Source organism: Periplaneta americana, chromosome 13, assembly GCF_040183065.1.
Source record: "Periplaneta americana isolate PAMFEO1 chromosome 13, P.americana_PAMFEO1_priV1, whole genome shotgun sequence".
NCBI lineage: Eukaryota > Metazoa > Arthropoda > Insecta > Blattodea > Blattidae > Periplaneta > Periplaneta americana.
This window is the reverse complement of record NC_091129.1, coordinates 42,266,345-42,285,913: the sequence shown is the minus strand read 5'-3', so window position 1 is coordinate 42,285,913 and position 19,569 is coordinate 42,266,345. Positions and strand designations below refer to the sequence as shown.

At 36.0% G+C, this 19,569-nt stretch overlaps 1 protein-coding gene across 1 annotated transcript in view; it reads left to right on the top strand.

The window, feature by feature from the left end:
* The window catches only part of LOC138711619 (delta-like protein 3), a 54,576-nt gene extending 35,824 nt beyond the window's left edge, over positions 1 to 18,752 (top strand). The window contains exons 6-7 of the mRNA XM_069842754.1: positions 3,332 to 3,462; positions 18,711 to 18,752. Coding sequence (XP_069698855.1) covers positions 3,332 to 3,462; positions 18,711 to 18,722 — 143 coding nt within the window. The 3' untranslated portion in view covers positions 18,723 to 18,752. The remainder of the gene's footprint in view (positions 1 to 3,331; positions 3,463 to 18,710) is intronic.
* Positions 18,753 to 19,569: the final 817 nt, after the last annotated feature.

The window sequence follows — 19,569 nt, the reverse complement described above, 5'->3', positions numbered from 1 at the left end:
TGAAGATTACATGGTAATTAAATTATTACTTGTCTCAACAGCACCTGCCATTATGGTTGTGATACATCTATTCATTACTATGTAGGCCTACAACAGGTGAATAGTTCTAGCTACAGCTTGGCTATAAAGTTTGAAACCATAGGAGAAATGAATAGCGCATTTCTCTACTATAGAACGTATTCCACATGTTCCCACCATTTTCAACACAATTCCTCAAACGTTTTACCATGTTTCCTTGAATTTTCTTCAATATGTGAATGTCCACATCAGCCATTGCAGTGGTTCTTCTTTCCCGGAAATGATCCAGATCCCTCATTTTTACAGCAAAGTCAATGGAGTTGAGGTCGGGTGACAATGCAGCCCATTCCACAGAGTTCCTTCTCCCAATCCAACGTCCAGGAAACATGTCCAATACACAGGTCCAGATTTTATAGCCACCCTGTAGGTTGTCTGTGGAAAGTATTTGGAGCCGAAAAGTAAAACCTCGTGCTTTGTACACAAATTAATAGGTCAGTAGAAAAAGAATCCGTCTACAAAAGTAAATATGTGCAGGAGAGAGAAAAAACTGAAAGCAGTACATATTATTTTCTATGCATCAGCACACCTTTCTGCAAACTGTAAAAGGCTTGGAATCGACTTAGTGGGCCTCTCTTTTGGTCAATGTGTGCGTCTCATATGAACTGTATTTTAATGTAATAAAATCATTTTCAGAAAAATGTGTAGATGAACCCTTTTTCTACTGACCAATTCAATTGTTAATTCTGTATAATTACAAATATTAAATTTACGATTACAATTGAGGCGTTCCCTGGAACAAGAACTTAAGTACAAAGACTTGAATTTGATATAGAAAGCATCAAACATTTTAGAGCTGGTATAACAGCATTGCGCAGAATGACGTTCAAATGTTTCTAGAAGGCGCTGTCCCTGTTGAAGGGAAATAATACATCAGTAGGGAGAAGTGCTATTACCAGTAATGAATCAGTATATGCTGGAAACGGAAAAACTACGTAGATTCCAAGGAGTACCTAAATTACAATAGGATCTAAAATATTAGGTACCTACCAACAAAGAAAGGACTATATACATATATATTCATATATGAAGTCTCGTCGTCCTCATTGAATATTTTGACTACAAGTAGCTACACTGTAGATATATCTATTGAACGAATTTTTCTCAATTTAATAGATATATCTACAGTATGACTTCTTGTAGTCAATTTTTTATTTTAGTAGGTTATTTTACGACGCTTTATCAACTTAGGTTATTTAACGTCTGAATGAAATGAAGGTGATAATGCCAGTGAAATGAGTCTGGGGTCCAGCACCGAAAACTACCCAGCATTTGCTCATATTGGGTTGAGGGAAAACCCCGGAAAAAAACCTTAACCAGGTAACCCTTGCAGTCAATGTATTCACTGAGGACAGCGAGACCTCATATATGAATATACTCAGTGCTGTCATGGTAAATATTTTCTTGGCCATACGTCCCACCCCTTGTTTTCTCCTTTGAAATTTATTTTACTCTCCTCTCTCTATCTCTGACTGTTATTTAATGATTTTTTTAATATTAAAGAAGAAGCAAAGAAATTGTTTTGCTTTACATTTTAATTGTACAACAAGTTTGATTTAAAGAATACACCATGTAGCTCCACCGTAGATGTACACTTGTCTCGGTGAATCTTGGAGTGTGTATTTGCAGCACTTCTTGTTTTTCCAACCATTATTTTATATAATTCTGTATTCCAGTGCTACAGAGGTGGACAGTTTTGTTCATGAATATCAAACAAAATACATTAGGAACAGCAAGAGATGATCTAAGAACTGTACAGATCTCCGCGTACAAAACTTAGGCACCCATATGCCGTGTGGCTCCATACAGACAAAATTTTCTTTTCCCCATACGATTAACCGACATCAAGCACTTCTTTCTATCCCTCATCATAGAACGTCTTTATACTCATCTTCCTATACTGTAGAAGTACCTCACCTCTGGAATTCGTTACCTAATGACGTCAGGGACTGCCGGACTTTATCACAATTCAAAATTAAATTGGAAAATTTTGTCTTAGTTAATGTTTTTAGGTATTGCTAGAAGTATTTATTTGTGTTTTCTTTTTCTTTTTTAATCTAGATTAAAATTGCAAGTTTCTTGTTTATGTTAGTTAATTAGTTAGGGTCCACACCTGTGGAGTAACGGTCAGCGCGTCTGGCTGTGAAACCAGGTGGCCCGGGTTCGAATCCCGGTCGGGGCAAGTTATCTGGTTGAGGTTTTTTCCGGGGTTTTCCCTCAACCCAATACGAGCAAATGCTGGATAACTTTCGGTGTTGGACCCCGGACTCATTTCACCGGCATTATCACCTTCATATCATTCAGACGCTAAATAACCTGAGATGTTGATACAGCGTCGTAAAATAGCCCAATAAAAAAATTTTTTTTTTTTTAAATTAGTTAGGATACAATTAATTATGATACTTAATCACTCATTTAAAGTTTGTGTGACTGCAACCTGTGTATATTTTTGTGTGGCTTTACTTTGTTTATAGTGTTTTTTTTCTCTCTCTCTCTTTATTTCTTGTGTAGCTTTACTTTGTATATAGTGTATTTTTTTCTGTTTATTTCTATTATTGTATTTGTATTCCTATTGTGTGGAAGAGAAGGCCTGATGGCCTTAACTACACCAGAATAAATAAATAAATTAAAAAAATTGTAGGTTCCCATACAATGTATGTCCTCATATGGCCTCCATGACAGCACTAAATATACTATATATATGTACATGTCAAACGTTAACAGTTTTTATAAACTATTGTCGAAAATGGCCAGAGAGTCATTTAAATATGCGCTCCTGCATACGTGACTTGTATGTCTTAAAAATGCAGGTAGTGGGCTATTGATATGAATGAGAAGAGTTTGGCTGGCGCCATGGATCGTATCTCGGCATAGCTCAGTTGGAAAGAACGCTCAGCACACAGAGCTGAGAGGTCATGGGTTCGATTCCCGGTGCCTGAACGAATTTTTCTCAATTTAATAGATATAAAAAAGGACTAGTTACTGAAATACAAATTAAACATAGATTAATTATTTAGGGATGATGGATAAAATTACTGGAGGATGATAGCGGTGACAAATGAAATATTTGCTTTCTTTTAAAGGACTTTGTACCAACGACTTTCATCTGTCTTGGTTGGGTCCGATCTCAATAACATATAACCTTCCTCATGCATGGTAACAATTAAGAACGATTCTTCACTTACTTGCAAGACTTTCACTCCATGTCTAAATCTTGAGAAACTGGACATGTAGATGGTGTAATTTGTCTGTGCAGGAGAGTTCTGTGAACGTGCTAAATGCCAGGACGAGATGTGCGAGAATGGAGGCCGCTGCATGGTGCTGGGAGACAGGGCCGTATGCTACTGCCCGCCAGGGTTCACAGGGCCCAAGTGCCAGCATATGCAGGTCAGTTGACATAGCCAGGTAACATCTGACTAGGAAAATTTTCTTACTGCTGAAAACAGAAACAACGATTCATATAAAGTATATCGATCCATTTCTATAGCAGTTTCCTTTCATCGAGTCTCCTTGGAGCCAATGTGCTGCATAAAGGCTGGTTCACAATAAATCGGGAATGGAAACAACGAGAACTGAAATATTGCTAAAATAAATGTATTTAAATGTGAGCATTCACAATTAACTATGAATGAAAACGAGAAACAGAGGACGTGAATATGAAAATGTTTTATTCACAATAAACCGAGAACGTAGACGACTGTGCATATCGATATGCATGTCAATAACGATACCGTAATTTCACACAACTATGGTCCAATATCTCATCACTTTTTAGATTTCTCAATGTAATTTACAAAATAAAACTATTAGAAGAATTTATTTTGTTGATATCAACTTTAGAAAGGCCAGGAATTAATATCAAACACTTTTGTTATTCGAAATGTAGTTGGTATATGGAACATCTTTTCATAAACTGTGGACTATAGTTGTGTTATGAAGTCACAACTATAGTCCATTGAATATTTTTTTATTTATTTTAGTTGGTTATTTAACGACGCTGTATCAACTACTAGGTTATTTAGCGTCGATGGGATTGGTGATAGCGAGATGATATCTGGCGAGATGAGGCCGAGGATTCGCCATAGATTGCCTTGCATTCACATTACGGTTGGGGAAAACCTCGGAAAAAACCCAACCAGGTAATCAGCCCAAGCTGGGATCGAACCCGCGCCTGAACGCAACTTCAGACCGGTAGGCAAGTGCCTTAACCGACTGAGCCACGCCGGTGGCTGTCCATTGAATATATCCTAATATAAATCGCTCATGGACTACAGTTGAGGGGATGTTTTGCAACTGTGTCATACAGCAGTCAATAATTTTTAATATAAAATACAGATTTTGCAGAAGACAGTGAGAAAAATTATTTATTTCTTAATTTTAACATAACCGCTGTTTCTTTAAGAAAAATACAATTTGTATCAAATAATGAAATCAATATAAAACCCCCCAAAAAAAAATTAAGACAACCATTCTTAATCAAAATCAAACATTCTCAAACAGATAGGTACATAATCAGTTGGTTAATTTTTTGTTTAACTCCATAGACCTTCAAGTTCAGGCACATGGAAAAGCTTCCTTTTCGTACTTCGCTACTTTGGCTTAAAATGATAGATCGTTTAATATCTTTTAAGGATGATTTGAAGTATCTTCGAGTGTCTCTTCAATGTCTGACAAGTTCAATGAAGATTTGATGCCAAGGAATATCCATCTTCATTTTTCACGGTAGAACTCTCTACTGCATTCCCCTTGCAAATAACCTTTGTTTCTGCTTGAGCAAATTGCAATTTTGGAGGTAGATGGTAATGCAAAATTTTCAATATCTGCTGCTGAATTACTTTTACTTGACTCAACATCAAGTTTCTTCTTTCTCCTCTTTATGATGTTCCTTGTTCTATTGCTTGATTCGTTGTCATTTCTATATATTTTATGAATGTGTCTGAAACAGCACTTCCTTCTGGGTTTCTGACTTTAGGATCAGAACATGATGGCATATTTCCTAGAACTTCAACTGCACAAAGAGGAAAGATTGCAACTTTCCTGAATCCAACTGCAAATTTGCTTGCGATATCGGAATACAGTAACTTTATTCCAGAGCTTATTTAATAATGGAGGAAATACATTTTTGGAATCTGTTGGCATGCTTCTACCATCTGGTGTCCCTTTTCACTCGTCAAGTATTTGCCGCCAATGGTATTTCAATTTCGAAAACAAGTTCTGTTTAGTGGTTGCATCAGATCGATCACATTTGGAGACTGCAAAACCTGTGATAATTCATTCTTGTGACGTTCTGAAAAGCATTTTGCCCAACGTCTTCCAGATAGATTCTTAGAGAATGCTGGTACTTTGCGGTCTTGGCTATCCAGGTACATTTTCACATTACACCTGAAGTAGAATAACGTTATCAGAAATCCAAGATTGGACATGGATATAGCATGTTCAACGAATGCACGAATGCTTTTTTTCTGAAGAAAGAAGAACCATTGTTGATCAGGTGAGTTTAGTTTATTTTCATGCAGTACTCTCGATTTAGGTATTATAGAACTACGAGGTATTTTGGACTTTTCTGCGGCTTCCCGCTGCGTCAGTACCTTGTTGGTGATATATTTTATACAGAGATCCATACTTCTGTCATCATATAGCTTATAGGACCTTCCTGCCAACTTTCTACGAAAAATTTTATTAGGTGGCACCACCAGAAGCTATAAAAACATTCTGTAATGTAAGAACCGAAACCTGAAGTCGGAACACAACTATGGTCCACAAAAATGATAGGACCATAGTTGAACTCCAAGTACCATTTTTTATTATTCTTCCAATAAATATGAAAATACATATGCAACTGTAAAAATATTCATTAAATGTATGTAAATACTAAATTACCTGTCATATAGACCATCAAGAACACAGAAATTCTTGTTGTGGTAACTGATGGCAGAGAAAGTTTCCAGTGGACGAGGTAACACGCAAAACCTAACTCCACTTGACAGTTGACTAGCGACAAAACATGGCAGACAGGATGCATTTCATAACCCTCACAATATTACTATATCTATGCTCTATGCTTTAGTATTTAAATAATCACTATCACTAGGAACTGAGATATCACTGTTTTCGTGAGCGCGTGTGTTTGGACCATAGTTGTGTGAAATTACGGTATGTAACGTTGCTTACGGTATGTAAGTCGATATTACGCATTCTGATGTTATTTGTGTATAATTGACCAATGGCGTTCTCTCATGAGTACAAGGCAGCCAACATAAATTCACCAACTTCTGCAAAAGACTATAGGCCAATCTCCATTCTTCCCGTTTTATCCAAAGCCCTGGAACGCATCATTCATAAGCAGTTGTCAGACTACCTAATAGAATTTAATCTTTTAGACCCTTTACAATCAGGATTCAGAAATGGCCATAGCACTTCTACTGTTTTGTTGAATGTTACTGAGGACATACGCGCAGCCATGGATAAACGACAGGCTACTGTACTAGTTTTATTGGACTATAGCAAAGCCTTTGATTCTGTTGACTTCGATCTACTATTGACTAAACTACAAACGCTACACCTTTCTGATAGTGCTATCACCTGGATGTACTCCTACCTTACTGGCCGCCAGCAGCGTGTCATATCTAATAATCGTTTCTCATCCTGGCGTACTGTAGATACAGGAGTTCCTCAGGGATCAGTATTAGGCCCCTTGCTCTTCTCTATTTATATAAATGGAATTTCTAAATCATTTAAGCACTGCAGATATCAAATATATGCAGACGACGTTCAATTGTATATTTCAGCGCGTCCTGATGCACTAAATGATAGCATTAATAGTCTTAATGAAGATCTTGATTCCATCTCTTCCTGGTCTCAACAATTTGGGCTTAACCTAAACGCATGTAAATCACAGGCTATTCTGTTCGCGAACCGTAGATTAATTCCTGAAGTCAAAGACCTGAATATTCCACCTGTGAAACTGGATAAAACAATCATCCCGTTTAGCTTTACCGTAAAAAATCTCGGAGTGCATTTCGAATCTAATCTTAGTTGGGATACGCATATTAAATATACATGTAAGAAGGCATTCTATATTCTCCATTCACTAAAAAGATTGTATCATTATCCGTCTAAATTAAAACAGACTCTGGTACAGACACTCATTCTACCTCACTTCGATTATTGCGACGTTTTGTTCAGTGACGTCAGAAACTACAGCGTGTTCATAACGCGTGCGTCCGCTTCATGTGTAATGTTCGATACTATGATCATATCTCACCTTCTTTCGAGAAGTTATCATGGCTTAGGTTACATGAGAGGAGAAATCTGCACTCACTTTCTCTCCTATATCGAATTATGCACACTTCATCCCCCTATTATTTATTCGCTCGTATTCATACTCTCTCTCTCGCTATCATAATATTAATACTCGATCACAACGCGATAACACGCTAGAAATTCCACTTCACACATCATCTCTGTATTCTTCATCTTTCACTGTTGCTACCTCTCGTCACTGGAACTCACTGCCGCCTGAAGTCAAGGGCTGCCGAACATTGAAATCTTTCAAATCCAAGTTAGAAAATTATCTTATGACGAGTTGCCAAAGTAACTTACTATTATGACAAGTGTTGTATTGCATGTTTCCACGTATTCACATTTTTTTTTATGTTCTAGTGATATTTAACTTATTTTATATTTTTGTTTTCATATTTTCCGATAATGGTATATCTCTAATGTGATAAGTTGAGCTATATATAAACATAATTTTCCTTACTGTGTATACTTAAAAATATTGTATTCATTGTATGCTTTGTACTGCACTATTGTATTACTACAGGAAGGTCCGGGGTTCGATCCCAGGTGGTGACAGGATTTTTTCTCGTTGCCAAACTTTCAGAACGGCCCCTAGGTTCACTCAGCCTTCTATAAAATTGAGTACCGGGTCTTTCCCGGGGGTAAAAGGCGGTCAGAGCGTGGTGCCGACCACACCACCTCATTCTAGTGCCGAGGTCACGGAAAGCATGGGGCTCTACCTCCATGCCCCCCAAGTGCCTTCATGGCATGTTACGGGGATACCTTTACCTTTACCTATTAGTATTATTATTACTATTAGGCCTGTTATTATTATATTTATTATTATTATTATTATTATTATTATTAATATTATTATCACCATTATTATTATCATTACTATTCTTATTTATTATTATTATTATTATTATTATTATTATTATTATTATTATTATTATTATCAATAATTGTCTTATTTTTTTATACTTTGTAGGCCTCATTTATTTTTGACCTGCTGTTCACATTTTATTATGCTTTTTTCTTTCTTTCTGTATGTTATATATTATGTCTGATTTCTTCTTACTTGTTGTTTACATTTTATTATTATTATCTTATTCAGTTTTGTGTGTACTTTGTAAATTTGTAGTGTTTCTATAACGCAGTTTTTACTCCTGGTTGAGTGTTAGAGAAGGCCGTATGGCCTTAACTCTGCCAGGTTAAATAAATTATTATTATTATTATTATTATTATTATTATTATTATTATTATTATTATTATTATTATTATTATAAACACAGGTTAACCAACTTCGAAATTTCAACTGAAACATTTTATTAGGTACGGTACTATAGATATGCCCATGCATCTTTATTATCACAACCTATTTTAAGTCTACCATAACGTAAAATAATTAGAGAAGAAACATTTGTAATAGAACACAACAGTAGCTATTGAATTGAAGCATGAATATGTAGTGTGTAATACAACAATACAGTAATAAAATATGATTCACTTACGATGGGTATTCAAAGATGCAACTATTGAAAGCCACGTATTCTCCTTCATTTTCTCATCTTTATACGAGGTGCGCCGCTTATCTTAAACGTGAGGTTTTTCTTCAACACTCAATGTTAGAATCTTATCAAATAAAACTTGCTCCATTATGCACAGCCCAGAACAAAATAATGCATAGGTTATGTCACGGTCTTCTTGCTACAAAATATACGACGACGAAATAGCTTTTAGATGGCAATAGAATGAATCTAGTGAGCTGTGATCGGAAACGTGAACGCCAAAGTTGAAACTTAAAGGATGATTCACAATAAACCGGAAACTGAAACGACAACGAGAACGAGAACTGAAATATTGTTAAAATAAATGCATTTAAATGTGGGCATTCTCAATTATCTATTGTGAATGCTCACATTTAAATACATTTATTTTAACATTTCCGTTTTCGTTCTCGTTGTCGTTTCCGTTCCCGTTTCATTGTGAACCAGTCTTAACCAACTCTCCGTTCCCGGGGTTCGGCAAGCGTTTCGTTAATTGTGAATGCTCACATTTAAATGAACACATTTTAACAATTTTACCGTTTTCGTTCCGATTCTCATTTCCGGTTTTTTGTGAACCAGCCTTAAGTCATTAGGGATACCAGCACCTTTCACCATAACAGGGATTGAATCATTTAATAGCACGATTAACCCTCCTTCACATCCATTCTTTGCCCACAAAATGCTTTAAAAATCCATACACCGTAGAAAGCAACATTCGTTTTTAAAAATTACAAATACTATGGCATTCGATAAGTAATGGCAATAATGCTGTAAATCAGTGCTTCTAGTGGTGATCATTGAAATCTTGTACTACATTATAGAGTAGCGACTGTTTCATAGATTTGCAATATTGAAAGTCTCGAAGTAGACATATTTTGCAAATACAGTGGCTGTTTCTGATTTGTAGTAAACAATACAGCCCTAAAGGTACGAACAAAGGTGCTTCATAAAAATCCAAGTTGAAAGAGAAAAACATGCAACTCATTGCTTTAGGGCATTACAAGAAGTGTGTGGGAGAGAAATCCTACCATACTGAACAGGGTGGAAGCGAGGCATTCACTTTCAATCAAGAGTTGACATCCGAAGAGCTTTAGATTGATCAGTGTGAGAGATATCCAGAAATTCTGCTGCAGATGGAGTCCGTTGTCTTCCGAGAATTTGGCAGCGTACAGTATTGTTGACATGGCAGGAGACTATACCGTATTTGAAGTATGTAATGTCAAATGTAATCTGAATAAATTTAGTGTGAAACAGTAACTATGTTGCCATTATTTTCGAATGCAAGAAATATAACTCTTTAACATCGAAATATGCACCAACGTACAAAATATGCACATATTTAGGGTTTCTCAAAAGTAGGAAATAACTTTAATTCCTCATATTTTCTTCATTTTCTACGGAATCTTAAAAATTCTGGCATGGCATATTATACAAGAATTTGGGATTTCTTGCATCCGGTGGCGTGCAGTGCAATTTTATGTGAGGGAAGGAATAATACAAATTGTTTATATGTATAGTACAAAACTGATAGCAGCCAAGTTGCCTAAATATATTTGAAGACTAAAGCAATTCTCCTCTCTTTAGCAGCAAAATCATCGATGATCTGGGCATAGAAGCCCTCATTACTGCGAATGGTTTCCAGAACACAGTCTAATTTAATCTAACAAATCCACCTCGACCAGGACAGGCGCTCAAAGAAAGAATTATTAATTACACATTATTACTAAACTCAATATCCTTCAATTTTTCGTTTTTAACAATCTTGGTTCCCTTGTCTATAAACTGCAACATTAATTAAATTTTCTAATATTACCAGTATAGCCTACACAAAATTAGTTTAAGAAAGGTTTATTACGTATCAACATTATCTCCTTCAAACATATTAATTACATTTTCAGTATATTCATTCCCCCATAAGGATATACATGGATATACTTGGACTTCTCCAGATGGATTGGCACATAACCAGATAGATCACATCTTGATAGATAAACGAAGACATACTAGTATAGTAGACATTCGTACCTTCAGGGGGGCAGACTGTAATTCTGACCATTATTTGGTAATTGGTGAACTAAGAGAAAGACTATCAGTAGCCAAGCGAGTAGAGCAACAAGTTAATATTAGAAGATTCAATATTCCGAAATTAAAGGACGAGGAAACTAAGCAAAATTATCAGGTCGAAATTTCAAATAGGTTTGACGTATTAGCAAGTTCCGACGAAGTTGAGGAAAAGTTAGATGTTAATAGCATGTGGGAAAATATTCGAGATAATATCAAAATTGCAGCTGAACAGAGCATAGGTTATTATGAAACTAAGAAAAAGAAACCGTGGTTTGATGAAGATTGTTGCATGGTAGTAGAAAGAAGGAAACAGGCAAAATTGAAATTCTTACAGGATCCAGTTGAGGCGAATAGAGATAATTATTTCAATAAAAGACGGGAAGCAAATCGTATGCTTAGGAATAAAAAGAGAGATTACTTGAAGGAAAAACTGAAGGAGATAGAAACAAATAGTAAAAATAAATACATTAGAGATTTATATAAGGGCATAAAAGAATTCAAGAATGGATATTAGGCAAGGGTAAATGTGATCAAGGATGAGAATGGTAACTTGCTTGCAGACGCTCATTCAATCCTTAACAGATGGAAAAACTATTTTGGACAACTCCTAAATATACATAGGCCAAATATAAATGATCGGGACGAAATTGAAATACAAACTGCTGAGCCATTTATACCCCAACCCACACTTTCTGAAGTCGAAATTGCGATAGAAAATCTGAAAAATTATAAGTCTCCAGGTATCGATCAAATTCCAACAGAATTATTACAAAAGGGTGGAAGCGCATTATCTAAAGAAATTTATAAGCTTGTACTTGCTATTTGGGAAAAGGAGATTGTACCAGAACAATGGAAGGAGTCCATAATCGTACCTATCTTTAAGAAGGGGGACAAGACTAACTGTAGTAACTTTCGAGGAATATCACTTTTGTTAACGTCGTACAAAATTTTGTCCAATATTCTTTTAAGAAGATTAACTCCATATGTAGATGAAATTATTGGGGATCATCAGTGTGGTTTTAGGCGTAATAGATCAACTATTGATCAGATATTTTATATTCGACAGATAATGGAGAAAAAATGGGAGTATAAGGGTACAGTGCATCAGTTATTCATAGATTTCAAAAAGGCATATGACTCGGTTAAGAGAGAAGTTTTATATGATATTCTTATTGAATTTGGTATTCCCAAGAAACTAGTTCGATTAATTAAAATGTATCTCAGTGAAACTTACAGCAGAGTTCGTATAGGTCAGTTTGTCAGATGCGTTTCCAATTCACTGTGGGCTAAAGCAAGGAGATGCACTATCACCTTTACTTTTTAACTTTGCTCTAGAGCAGCGGTTCCCAAAGTGTGCTCCGCGGAGCCCTTAGGGCTCCGCGAATGAATCTCAGGGGCTCCGTCTGCGGAAGTTATGAAGATGACAAAAATTTCTAATTTCATCTAGTCTCTAGCGGGGAAAACGGAAACTACTTCCATCAAGCAAAAAATACTTTCTGAGAAAGTAGTTTGCGTTCTTCTTGCCATATGGAAGCATTAATATTAGATCTACTCGTCACTGGAACTATCACGATCTTTCTTGCTTGCAAAGTACTCAATGATCCTCGAAATTTATATTAGTTTTTATATCCTGGAGAGGCAGCGTTTGTTATTCGTGGTACGTGGAATCTACAATCTACTGACTGTTACGTTACCTCAAAAATATATATACTGTATATCTGCATGTTAATTTGATAGCAGATGTGTTAGCTAATCTTTCGTTGAACCGGAACTGTGGCTTAAGACGGGCTCCCTAAGACCGAAGAGTCATTAGCCATCAACCAGTGCTCAGTCAAAGGGAGATAACAACAGCTATAACATTACTTTCAAAGAAGATAGTGCGAATTCCTGGGTATTGAGTTCGGAATATGTTGAACATGATCCTGTCTCAGGGTCTACGATGCCTAGTGCAGAGGTATTGAAAGTAACAAACGAAAATATTGTGATTTATATTTAATAATAAAACACACATATTAGGTCAATAATACAGTGTTCATTGATTTTATGAAATACATTAAAGGTGAATGTTACAGTTGTATGAACACTAATAAGTAGTGTTCATACAACTGTATCATATCAGCTTTAATGTATTTCATTGCGATTTATATTTGGACATGGGATGCACTGAGTTTGCTGATGAACGTCCACAGTGTGTGATATGTAACAAAGTTTTTCCCAATACTTCTATGTTCCCTGCCAAGCTTAGACGGCATTTCTCAATTCAAAAATTCACAAATAAAACTGCAGACTACTTCGAAGAAAAAGTGACGAACTCTATGCAGTTCAGACAAAATTTTACCTCGTGTAAAAACAAACAAAGAGAAAGCACTGAAAACGTCGTACTTGGTTAGTCATGACCAGACTCTTGGTGGTAAACCTCACCCTTGTAGAAACTTTTATGAAGGTAGTGAAGTGCATGATGAACGAGAAAACTGCAAACTTGATTTCCAGTGTGTCCTTATCAAATAACACTGCATAATCGAATCCAGAATCTATGAAAAGACGTAAAAAATATCATGATTTCCCGTATCAGTTAAACGAAATTTTCGTTACAACTTGACAAATCCACGGTCTTTGCCGGATTAGCTATGTTAATGATGTTTGTGCGGTATGAATTTTCGGGTTCTTTCATGAAATATTTTGTTCTGCAGCCATTGCCATCCTCTACAAGCGGTACTGAAATTTTTTCTTCATTGAAAACTCGATACCGTGGGACAATTGCATTGACGTGTGCACAGACGGCGCAAAGGCCATGGTAGGTCCTGTTGCTGGCGCTGTTACAAGGATCAAGAAAGTTTTAAAAACTGAACAAGTAGTCATTGTGCACTACACCGACACGCCCTCGCAACGAAAAAAAAAAAATGCCAGCTTTATTAAAGCAGGTACTAGACAACGCCGTCAAAATTATCAACTTTGTTAAGGCACGACCTTCGCAGTGTAGGCTACTTAAAATCCTGTGTGAAGATATGGGTAGTATACATAAGTCAATTTTAGTAATATTACACACAGAAGTGCGATGGTTGTCACGCGGTAAAGCGTGTCCCGATTACATGAACGGAGGTTTCTTCGCTTTTGAACAGGGGCGGCTCGCCCATAAGAGCTGCGGAGCTGCAGCACTCCCTGCTTTGTCAAGAAAATAAAACTAATTTTAATTTTAATTTGTAGAATAATTTTTTATAGCCTTTCTTAAGTAAATTGCTTTATATTTCATCTGACCGGGAATATGTACTATTATCTGATGCATAATATTTTTGCGCGTCGACTGTATTGGAATTGACACTGCATTCAAAGTCGTTCTGGGATCTGCAGGGTGGGACAGATCATAGAGAGTGTGTCTTGCATGTTCAGGGGGTAGAGAGGTGAAGGGAAGCAGAGGGAAACTGCCGCTGTTTAAAACCTATATTTCGCTGCAGTGGCTTGCAGAGCCAGGCTACAATGGAAGATCTTTCCTCCCTTCCCACACAGCTATTGTAATGCTGCGTCAAATGGATTCTCTATTCCCTTGAAACTTAATGACAAAATTTTTATTTTCTCTTCACATACTTATTGTTGTAGAATCTTATCGAGTTAATATAACGAAATTAATATCCTCTTTTGCCTTATTATTATATATCCAGCCTCCTTAAATCAAAATGTTTGCGCGAGTAGAATCCTTTTGATATAGCATGTAAAATACGAAAGAGACCTCTTTCCAGTTTTAGAAAATTGTTGACCATCAGTATATCCGAGTGTTGCTTTGGTGTGACATCTTAATACCGTAACTTAACCAGTCCAAATGTGCAAGCATGAGTGTGTGAATTACAGAATATTAATTTTTCTCAACTTTCTCTTGCGGAGAAGATTGAAGTGAAATTTGTATATACCAAAATCTACTGCAGCGCCCCCAATCCACAAGTTCACGAACCGTCACTGCTTTTGAATTACCAGAACAGTTTGCTAGCAGATTATTTGAATGATCAGGAATGGTTGTGCAATAGTAATATACGTTACAAGAGCGATATGTTGACGTTTTCATGGTCGAGGAAAAGATTGAAAAAGCGAAACGTAGTTGAGCTTTTTTAATTTCCGAGAACATGAAAACAAACATACCGCTCGTGTATCGTACATTATTTTGTGCGAAGATCGTTTATTACATACCTGAAAGACGAATTTCTAATTAGTTGCAATGAAATCTCCATGTTGGTTTCTGTTCAATGACGGCAACTTCGGAAAACCAAAATATCTTTCTTCAACATTGTTGCTATAAAATGTTTTCTGTGTTTACTATACTCCAGCAGGCCGTGATATACGTCTGTCTTTTTTTTCCCCCCAGTCTATAAATGCGAACTTAAAACAAACGGTAAGGTTATGTAATGATTTATTTTTCATTTTAATATTTTAACAATATATATATATATATATATATATATATATATATAACATATTGCAGTAATAACATCGGCATCTGGAATCTTGTTGATTTTTTCACGGCTTCCTTAATGTTACTTGTATCAGGAATGCAATAAGTAAGTTTCGTGGAGTAGTAGACTTTACTTAATTTTTGCAAATATTTAAAAACAATAATTAACATTGCAATTTAGGTGAAATTGCAGTGGTAAGTTTCCAATTTATAATTATTACTATGTTAAACGTCTCTAAAAATAATATGTTAAAAGCCTAAAGCAATAAAATGAATGTCGCGCTTAAGCGGTAAGAAGAGGGAAATTGTTATGTGTGTTACGTTGGGAATACTGAATGTGGTATTTCACACTTACCGCGTATTGGTTCTGTGCGGAAAACAAGAAAATACGCACGATCTCGCACAAATTATGTTACTTGGCAGACATGTTTCAAAAATGAATTCAGCACATACATACAACGATGAAAGAGTAATGGAACGAAGAAAAATTCTCTCCGGCGCCGGGTTTTCAGCTCTACGTGGTGATGCTTTATCCACTAAGCCACACCGGATTCCACCCCGGCGTCGGACAGAATCGTTTCAGATTAAGTTCCAACTCTTGGATGGAATCCGGTGTGGCTTAGTGGATAAAGGATCAGCCCGTAGAGCTGAAAACCCGGGTTCAAATCCCGGCGCCGGAGAGAATTTTTCTCCGTTCCATTACTCTTTCATCGTATGATGACGCAGAATATCTGCATGGAAATATCATATGTACTTCGGTAAATTAAAATAATACATACATACAAGGTAAACGAAAGTCTATATTCGATGCTGATGACGGAATTGTCACACTGAAGAAAAAGATAGCGTTCTACATAGAAAGCGTCGACAATAAGGATCTTACGTTTCTCATTGACTTCAAACTTTATAGAAGAAAATAACATAACAATGAATGTCTCATTCATAGCAATAATGAAAGAACACCTTGTCAATTTGCTTCAAAATATCAATTCATACTTTCCAAGGGACACTCAGGAATCGATTCTAAAGAAATGTGAGTGGATTGTAGATCCTTTTCCAGTGATGTCAAAACCAGCAGCCCTCACTGCTTCAGATATGAGGTCCTTATAGACATGGTTTCGAACAGCCACTGTCAGGCATAATTTAAAAGCAAACCATTTCCTAAATTTTGGGCTAAGTTAGGGGAGAATCTTTCGATATTAAGTTCAAAAGCTAAATTTCTCTCACTGCCTTTTGGTACTGTGTACCTCAGTGAAACGACCTTTTCGAGGTACACGGCTACAAAAACAAAATATCGAACTTGTTTGGACACAGAAGACGATATAAGTCTTCAATTGACTTCTATGACACCGGACATTGACAAACTCTGTCGCAAGAAACAGGCATATTCTTCACATTAACTTCGGGTGTACATGTACCATTGTACATTTTTTAAATATCTTAACTACTTGTTAATATCATTTTGTAGATTTAAATAAATTATATCCAGTACTTCTTTACTATTGTTTCCTTTATTCTTTATTAATATATATATATATATATATATATATATATATATATATATATATATATATTATATATATATTTATATTCACACTTCCGTTTATGTACCGTGTGAAATATGCTTCATAGAACGTAGACAGATAAAACTAAAAAGTAATCATTTCTTGGAGCTCCACGAGAAACTTTTGCTTCAAAAAGGGCTCCGTGGCTGAAAAAGTTTGGGAACCGCTGCTCTAGAGTATGCCATTAGGAAAGTCCAGGATAACAGAGAGGGCTTGGAATTGAACGGGTTACATCAGCTGCTTGTCTATGCGGATGACGTGAATATGTTAGGAGAAAATCCACAAACAATTAGGGAAAACACGGGAATTTACTGGAAGCAAGTAAAGAGATAGGTTTGGAAGTAAATCCCGAAAAGACGAAGCATATGATTATGTCTCGTGACGAGAATATTGTACGAAAAGGAAATATAAAAATTGGAAATTTATCTTTTGAAGAGGTGGAGAAGTTCAAATATCTTGGAACAACAGTAACAAATATAAATGATATTCGGGAGGAAATTAAACACAGAATAAATATGGGAAATGCCTGTTATTATTCGGTTGAGAAGCTTTTATCATCCAGTCTGCTATCAAAAAATCTGAAAGTTAGTATTTATAAAACAGTTATATTACCGGTTGTTCTTTATGGTTGTGAAACTTGGACTCTCACTTTGAGAGAGGAACATAGGTTAAGGGTGTTTGAGAATAAGGTGCTTAGGAAAATATTTGGGGCTAAGAGGGATGAAGGTACAGGAGAATGGAGAAAATTACACAACACAGAACTGCACGCATTGTATTCTTCACCTGACATAATTAGGAACATTAAATCAAGATGTTTGAGATGGGCAGGACATATAGCACGTATGGGCGAATCCAGAAATGCATATAGAGTGTTAGTTGGGAGGCCGGAGGGAAAAAGACCTTTGGGAAGGCCGAGACGTAGATGGGAGGATAATATTAAAATGGATTTGAGGGAGGTGGGATATGATGATAGAGACTGGATTAATCTTGCTCAGGATAGGGACCAATGGCGGGCTTATGTGAGGGCGGCAATGAACCTCCGGGTTCCTTAAAAGCCAGTAAGTAAGTAAGTAAGTAAGTAAGTAAGTATATCCAAAATTAAAATAAAGTACGGTTATTTTATAGATCTGAATATTTTATAAAATTGATAATAGTGTTCGTTCTCTCAATATTTTAATTTATTCATCTACTGTAATTACTTCTTAAGTAGGCTAATTGAAAAGAGCCCATTTTGAAAACCTGCTTTATAAAAGTATCGCAGATTCTCTTAGCAGGATTGCCAACAGTGCTAAAAGTTCATTGTTACATATGCACGTCGTAATAACCAATAACATGTCATGACAAAAACCATTGCAGTGACTTACCTCATTCTTATGTTCTAAGATGACTTACCTATTTCTTTTCGTGTGCAGTTTTTTAATATAAATTTTGTACAAGAGACTAACCTCATTTTCAACAAGTAGTTACTATGGAACGATAAATTAGGCACTGGAGAACAAAGATGAAAGCAATATATCAATTTCGCAGAAAAGGTGACCTACCTCGCTTTTCCCGTGTGGTCTACAGCATCCCTCTTTATCTCTACCATCAACGTTTGTGGAAGAATTAACTTAACACCTTCTATAAACGACATTTAGTCATACTTAACATGAATAACGAATAGATATGAATAAATAGTCCAATATTCTACCGCAATGTACACGAACTAAACTCTGCAATTTTATTTTATTGTTGCAGGCTCCAAGCTAGTCTCCAGGGCTGCACCGAAATCGACCAGAACATTTAACAACAGATCCTGCTGGAACAGGAAATAACAAATGAAACTCACTCTCTCTGGATGTTTATTAATATCTTACATGATGATTAGAGATGTCTGCATCATCCAACATTACTCACCCAAAGAATATAACATCTGAAATGACATCTACTGAAACATTTCAAGAACATCAGTTACAACAATACTTTTCCGCCGTGAATAACAAATTAATACATGTAGCCAATTTTCGTACATCAGTGATGTGTTCAATTGTTTCAAACTGGTTGTGATCAAAATGGCTGACACTGTGTGTTAAGTGTTACAATTATTTACTGAAAATGTTGCAGGAATTCACAGCAATGCAATTTTATCGTAGACACACTGGCAAATATAACAGACTTTGGACTGTACTGCCAGTTGTCATTCAAAGTGGAGACGTGTCTAGTCTAATGTAGTTAATAGGTAATGGTAGTCTTCTGTACAATTCATTGAACTTTTAAAATGGAGAGATGAATCAATGTTGACTACTTTTGCTGTTTCTGAACAAGTGTCATATTAGTTTATAGTTTACTTCTAGCTCCAGGATCTCCCGACTTCATCCGTTTTGCGTCTTAAAATCGTCGTTAAGTGAAGCCAAAGAGACTTCTCTAAGTGGATAGATGATTCTCATAACCTCAAATTAGAAAAGTGTTTTAATAGTAATTTGTCTTTAATATAACAAAATTGTAATTAAATGAAACATTACACATTAACATGTACTGAATTGTGTTTTCTTGAATTCTACGCTGCTGCTGCTACTACTGCTACCACCACCACCACCACCACTACCACTGGTCCTTT